At 44.8% G+C, this 7,862-nt stretch overlaps 1 protein-coding gene across 4 annotated transcripts in view; it reads left to right on the top strand.

Annotated features, from left to right (window-relative positions):
* Positions 1 to 6,719, top strand: part of LOC105838240 (brain tumor protein) — an 87,398-nt gene extending 80,679 nt beyond the window's left edge. For all 4 annotated transcript variants that reach the window (XM_012683660.3, XM_036285449.1, XM_012683659.3 and 1 more), the window contains one exon: positions 1,240 to 6,719. In XM_012683660.3, the coding sequence (XP_012539114.1) occupies positions 1,259 to 3,829 (2,571 nt within the window). In that variant the 5' untranslated portion in view covers positions 1,240 to 1,258 and the 3' untranslated portion in view covers positions 3,830 to 6,719. The remainder of the gene's footprint in view (positions 1 to 1,239) is intronic.
* Positions 6,720 to 7,862: the final 1,143 nt, after the last annotated feature.

Raw genomic sequence — 7,862 nt, forward strand, 5'->3', positions numbered from 1 at the left:
CTGTTTGCGGCTTCGCTATCTCGTTTCTACTCTCTTGCGCTGGTTCCTAGTCGCTTGGATTTTGACTGGTTCATCTCGGTTAAAAAATGTGTTGAACGAGGATTATAAGAGAAAAGAAAACTAAACGTTTTTCTTATCAAATCTTTCTGCGCCGATGAGACGGGATAATATCGACCGGTTTAAAGCACGAAGAAAGCTTGCGAGAAACAATATTTTTACTTAGGCGAGCTCGACATGTTGAAAAATACTTTCTCTTTTTCTTTCTATTCGTTCTTTCTTCCTCCTCGACGTTACCTCTTCCTTCTCTTCCATCTTCCCCTTCTCCTCCTTCTGAGCGTGGAAAAGCGAGTGTCGTCGCACGGTATCCGATAAATTCGCTCGACCGGGTGGGAGAGAAGTACGATAACCTTCGCATTCGTGACCTTGGACTCGCGGTCTATACCAGTCCTCCCTCGTTCTTCCTTTTCCTTTGCCGCCGGCGCGCGTCGTTCCCTTTCCTCCGGCAACTTGGCCGATCTCTCTCCTTTTCTGACTGCCAGGTGAAACATGGCCGTCCGGCTCGAGCGATTTAATTAGAAAGACCGAAGCCTCCTGCTCGTCGCGAGCCGCGCGAATAACCGCTGTGCCTCGGGGATGCGGGAAAGGGGGAGAAGGTGGAGGGATAGCCAGACGTAGTGCGCGTGGGAATCGCAATAAAAGAGACCTTTGAGATAGGGAACGCCGTAATAACGATTAATCGTAACGACAACGCCGGCTCTCTCGGTGAACAGTCGGGACCGACCGATAGTTGAATGTTATGACGTTATACCGTTACAATAGAAACTACCAATAGGATACAAAAAATAATATAATATTCTTTTATTACGAACCGTCGTCAAGATAAAATGTACAGATAAATTTACATTGCTCTTAACACAAGTGCTATTATTAAAATTTTGTTTTAATAACGCTTATTACATAACAGAGAAAATACAGATGTAATCGTTACATCGTGCGGGGTTAATAATTAATGACATTTTAATTAATATTGGCCAATCATCAATTTAATGAAGAATTAAAATTGTGAAAAGAGAGAGAGTCGCGCGTACGCATATAAAATTATTAAAAATAACAGAATTTATAATTATCAAGATTTCTCCCAATAATGATAAATTTGTATCGTTAAGAAAATATTCTATGATAATTCTCTACGAAATGTAACGATACACGACATTAATGTTGATCGTTTTCTGTTTATAGGGATGCCGGTTGACTGAAGATGGCCTCGCCGACACCCTCATTGGAATCGCGCGCAAATTCCCTCGGGTCCCCGGTCTCGCTGTCCCCAGTAACGGTGAGCGGCAGCTCGCCGCCTGCTAGCGATTCGGCGATCTGTGACGTCGACAGCTGCGACTTGTGCCTCGACGCACCAAAGTCTGGCGAAGATCCGTGCCCACGCTGCCGGCTGGGTAGCACCGGTGGCACCAGTCGCATCCGTTGTACCGGCTGCAAAACCGGCGCCACTGAAGTTGGAGCACAGCCACTGGCTGTAGCGCGTTGTTACGATTGTGATCAGTTTCTCTGTCCAAATTGCGTGATGGCGCATCAATTCATGCTCTGCTTCGAAGGCCATCGATTATTGAACTTGGCCGATTCCAAATTGGAGACTGTCGGCAGCGGTGGCAGTGGAAGCGGCGGCGGCGGCGGCGGCGGAGGTGGTGGTGGTGGTAGTAACGGTGGTACGATCACCGCGACGACAGAACTGTCTAAAAATGTCTGTAACGGCAGCAGCGGTGGTGGCGGAGGAGGTGGCGGCAATAATCTAATTATCAATGGCACCGGCAACAGTAATAACGGCAGCAACGCCGAAAAGATACACTTTTGTTTGCGACACAAGCAGGAAATAATCAAGTATTTCTGCCGAAGCTGCAACGTACCGATTTGCAAAGAGTGCACGTTGACGGATCACGTGGCGCCGCTACACGACTGTGCTCATGTCTCGGAGGTAGGCACGCAACAGCTGGAGGCGTTGTCGCGGGTTGTTCAGGAGTGCCGTGCGAAGGCGGCGGACGCGCGTGCGGTGGTCAAAGCGACGGACCATAACGCCGCAATACTACAGGTGCAGTATCACAAGGCGCAGAATGAGATTAATGATACCTTCCAGTTCTACCGATCGATGTTAGATGAGCGCAAGCAGGAGCTGCTGAAGGAACTCGACTCGGTGTTCTCGACGAAGCAGATCTCCTTGAACGTGCTCTCTCAGCGAGCCAACGAGATGGTAGATAAGATTATGCAGACCTGCGACTTTGTCGAGCGTGTCACCAAAGTCACCACCATCACCGATTTCCTCATGGTCAAGAAGATCCTTGAAGCCAAGCTTCAGTCACTGCTCAATTATACGCCGAACACAGACATAGCCAATCAAACCGCGGACCTCGAGTTCGTCAGCAATTATCAGGCTATACAAGTGGGAGTAAGAAACACTTTCGGTTACGTTCGGAGTAATAGCAACAGCGAAAACAACGCCGGTTCGATCGGCAAACAGCCACCTATCGCGCGACCTACCGCTCTGTCGAGCAATGGCATTGGTAGCAGTAACAACAGCACCATTAGTAACGGTCCCGGAAGCGGCGCCGGTTCATTGGGCAGTCTTCTCTTAGATCGAACTTATAGTAACGGCCTGATCTCCTCCAGTATGAATTGCGGCTCGTCATCATCTCCTTCCTCAATCGACACCGTCAGCAGCGTGATATCTAAACGTTTCAGTTCGGCCAACAGTCTCGGCCCGTTCTCCACGACGATCAGCGACGTGAATCTGAACGGCATGAATGCTAATCCCTATGAGAAATGGAGCAACGGTGGTAGCGACACTTATCCAGTCGTGACGACAAACGACCATTTCGCGATGCCATCGGTAGCCGTAGCGACGAACGCCACACCAGGCGATTCCGTCCTTGATTTGACCTCGAAATTGATGTCCGCCACCGCGATATTCCCCCCAAAATCGCAGATCAAACGGCAGAAGATGATCTACCATTGTAAATTCGGCGAATTTGGTGTGATGGAAGGCCAGTTCACCGAGCCGTCAGGCGTCGCGGTGAACGCGCAAAACGATATCATCGTTGCCGACACGAACAATCATCGTATTCAGATCTTCGACAAGGAGGGCAGATTCAAATTTCAATTCGGCGAGTGCGGCAAACGCGACGGTCAATTGCTCTATCCAAATCGCGTCGCTGTCGTGAAAACGTCCGGTGACATTATCGTTACGGAACGCTCACCGACTCATCAGATACAGATTTACAATCAGTATGGTCAATTTGTACGCAAGTTTGGCGCGAACATTCTCCAGCATCCACGTGGCGTCACCGTCGATTCGAAGGGACGAATCGTCGTCGTAGAATGCAAGGTGATGCGTGTCATCATCTTCGATCAGACCGGCAACGTTCTACAAAAATTCGGCTGCTCGAAACATCTCGAATTCCCGAACGGCGTGGTGGTGAACGATAAACAGGAGATCTTTATCAGCGACAATCGCGCCCATTGTGTCAAAGTTTTTAACTACGAGGGGGCTTACTTGCGGCAGATTGGCGGTGAGGGTATCACCAACTATCCGATCGGTGTGGGCATCAATACGCATGGCGAAATTTTAATAGCGGACAATCATAATAATTTCAATCTGACCATCTTCACGCAGGATGGTCAGCTGGTCTCGGCTCTTGAGAGCAAGGTGAAGCACGCGCAATGTTTCGATGTGGCGCTAATGGACGACGGCTCGGTCGTGTTGGCCAGTAAGGATTACCGGCTTTACATATATCGCTATGTACAAGTACCGCCGATCGGCATGTAGAGCAGTGACGCGTCACGACGACGACGATGATCGTCGTGCGCCAATGTCAACATCTTTTCATCGTCTCATCATCGCCATCATCATCGCCACTTTTCGTCACTGGATGGTCGTATGGCCAACATTTATCGATCTTTCTTCTCACCTACATTCACCTGTCTTCTACGTCTGTTTCAACGCCAACGCTCGCGCATTCAATGCATCATCTACTCATCATCATCTTCGCTCGCCCTACCTACGAGACGTTTCAAGCCGACCATGAGAAAAGAAGCGCATCACTTATTGCTCCATATACGACTCTCAAGGGACCGATTCCCGAGTGTCGTTCACGCGGCAAGAAATTGGGAGTCCCCTCGCCGGAACTTTCCCGAGGCGCTCCTCTTGTGGACTCTGCCAAACGACGGACATCACCGACGGTATGCGAGAAAGTACGCGCGCGCTTCCCTCGATATTCTTCTTGCGTTTCCGCGAGCTGCCCCTTTTCGTCCCGCGTGGACGAGCGGAAAGAAAGAGGAGAAACGCGTGACGCTTTGTGTGTACAGTCCTCGCGACGCTGGGCTGTCCAAGACCCGCAAACAAGAGAAAGAAAGAAAGAAAGAAAGAAAGAAAGGGAGTGAAAGAGGGAGAGAAAGAGAGAGAGAGGACGTAAAAATCAACCCTGCCCCGACAAATTCGCGCGCGCTCCTTTCTTCGTGCGTACGCGCCGTATATATGCGTTTCGCGTACGCGATAACTTACTTGTTAATGTTGTTATAATACTGAAAATACTGTTGTTGTTGTTTAGTTGTAGAGCTCGCCGCCGCTAGTCACTTCCCCCCCCCCTCGCCTTCCACCCTCTGCTCCTCTTTCCTTCACGCCCGTTACCATTCTCCCAATTCCCGTTCCCGCATTTCCTACACTAACCCATCTTGGTCTTCTCTCTGAGACCTCGTCCGACGATTACATCAGGAAGCGCGTTTCCACTCGTCACGACGACATGGTCCACACTTAACTAACACACGCATCGGGTCTTTACGCATGCCCGAATCCACGCGCGTTTACCACATTTTCGTTACTCTCCTCGACGGTGGTCGACCACGACCGTCGCGCTCGGGTCACTTCCGGTCATCGCGCTTCGAAATGTCTCCCTCCAAGTGCCGTGCGAGGTTCGCGAGAAACGTTCGTTTGTCGCGCGAACATTCGTTTCGTTGTATATCTCGTGAGATTATACATTGCAGAGATTTTGAGATCCAAAGCGAAATCCAACGATTTTGCGCAAACCGCCTTCAACAAGTTTGATCTTGTCCCACGGGACATGAGACTGATTACCGTGAGTATTGCAGGGTCTTTATTACTCCGGTAAGCTTTATCTTACCTGCGGTCTTCGTTAAACGACTTTGTTTCCCAAATTGTCCATACGTTTTCTATGGACAATTTTTTGATCTTACTGCGTAAGACGTCAAATTGATCCATGTATTATTAATAGTATTTATAATACTTTAACAAAAATAGTGAAATTGTTGGAGAAATTGATTAATAATTTTATCATTATATTTCAATAAAATTTAATATAATATGTCGACACATTTGGGTAGCAGACTCGCTGAAGATTGTTGAATTTATTCAGATTTATAAGATTGGGCGCATTTACGACTGCTGATTTTCCGAGATCATTTGACCGAATATCATGAGATGCGAGAATCGTCCCGCGGATTCTAAATAACCGGACGGCAGAACATCTTGTGTGCTGCGGATTGATATTCCCGTTGCTGAATTTGCCCTTCGCTTCCCATCTCATCCGCTTTTCCCTTTCGTTTTGTAATGATTATCGACAATTCCTATGGAAACTGATCCTGAGGTGCATTTCGTAACTATGACAGCGTTTCATTAAACGGTTATTGCGCGCGTTAATTTTTTTGTTTCTTATTATTGATTAGTTTTACTTATTTAATTTTTCCGCACCTCACCCGAACCCGTACGTTGGTCTTTATCATATTTTGTCGCGAAATTGTGCCGACTTACGCTAAATTTTTGGTCATACGATAATATTACTTTCTTCTCTCAGTTTACGTGATAAATTTAATAACTTTTTGTCGGCGAGTATGTGCTAAGTGCTTGTCGACGGTATCGTTTGTTATATTTACATATTTTGTCACGACGGCCAAGGTATTCGCGGGCAATGATTGCAAATAACGTTAACGCTTAAAAATGAGATCCTGAATTCATAGATAACCCAGATAATTTAGATAGTACTAAAGATTTTTTAACTGCACAGGAATCGCAAGAATTTCATAAAGAATGGTGTTGTAGTATTACAAAAAATGAATCTCTAGAAAAGAAATAAGATGCTTGACGTTTGATCCATGCATAAAGAAAAAGCCGATTGCGTATATCGATAGTAGATTCATCATAGCTCATTTCTCGACTCTCATAGCAAAAAATGATGCAATCGTTTTAACATAACCACTATCCTCATCAATGATATAAAAACGGGAGACGAATTCTATCGTTCTCGCCAACTTCCCATTTTACGGCAAAAAATCCTTCCTTTTTCTTTTTTATTAGCGTAGTTAGTATCGTAGCGCATATAGTAGCTATTAGCCGTTTTTTAGCAATCGTGTAAGATTTTCTTTTTTGCTCTGTATCTCGTTCTCTTGATAGTTACGTTGTCACAGCCTAATGCATCTTTTGTTCTTCTCTCTTTTTTATTTGTGTCGCTGCGCTTAAAGAAAAAAAAAAGAATGCGTTGCTGCTGCTTACGTTTTTAGATTTTGACGAAACCACCGTCTACCCCAATCAACCAACGATGACAACCACTATCACTATCACTACCACCGTCCTCCGATTCCCACCCGACTGTCGCGCAGCCGTTTTAGGTCTGCGCTGGTCGTTTTTTTCACTCGAAAAAAAAAAACTTATAGTATTAATAATATATTTTGTTGGATGGATCGCCAATCGCGGAAGTCCTCACGAGTCTCCGTCGCGCGACTCCGTGCATGTTTGCTATTATTATATTTTTTATTAATATTATTATATATTATTATTATTCTATTACTATTAACGTGTTGCGACTTTCGATTGTCGATACGAGATGTCATCCAACGCCCCCGTATAGTAAAGAGAAAAAGGCTAGCTGGCATAATCTAACGGTCCTAATTACTATGGCGATTCGTGAATTATGTCAGGATTTTCGACTATCGATATTATTGTTTCGTTCGCACAAACATCAGCTCGATTTTGGAAAGTCCTTGATTTAAGAAGTTTCAGATTTTGGCGTTTAATCGTATAGATTTACAGGAAAAAATAATTGCGTTTCTATTATTACGAGTTTTATACACACGGAACAATTAGTGAAATTTTTTACAAAATTGATTATTTAATCGAGTATTATATTGTTTCAATTCACAATGGCAGATTTTAAATGGTATAGAATTAAGAGTAGATGGAAATAATGAGCTATATCAGTCATTGACTTTTCGCAATTCGATTGAACGAACGATAATTAAAATTCAATATTTCTGCATCTTTGCAGAACAGTTTCGTCATCGATTGTAATAACAGATCCTGGGATAATTCGCAGTCATCGCTATTTCGTGATCGCTTGATTTGGTAGTCCGAATCTGATTGCACGTTTAGTTCAGCAACAAGCTGACATTTACGAAGTCGGACTGAAGATTTGTGGCATTCGATTAAGGACTTTGATCTGAAGATTTTTTATTCTTCGATCAATCACTGTGAATAGCGCTCGAGAAACACAAATTGTGATCTAAGCGTTTTGTACCTGTTGTAGTCCCTGTTTACAAGTATAAAAGTGGCTTTTTAAAAAATGAAAGAAAGATGCAGCGTGAGAAAGTTTCGATGCTGTTTATGTTAACGTTATAAATCTTGAAATAATTGACGATTGTAAATTAAATATTTAGGTAAAGACACGCGAATTGTGATATACAGCAAACGTTTTTACATCATATGACAAAAAGTGTGATGTTCGACAGATACAGGCACTAAAATAAATGTTGAATCGTGAATTCTTTAGTTTTTGCGCATTTAAAGACTACCG

This window comes from Monomorium pharaonis, chromosome 4 (genome assembly GCF_013373865.1).
Source record: "Monomorium pharaonis isolate MP-MQ-018 chromosome 4, ASM1337386v2, whole genome shotgun sequence".
Taxonomy (NCBI): domain Eukaryota; kingdom Metazoa; phylum Arthropoda; class Insecta; order Hymenoptera; family Formicidae; genus Monomorium; species Monomorium pharaonis.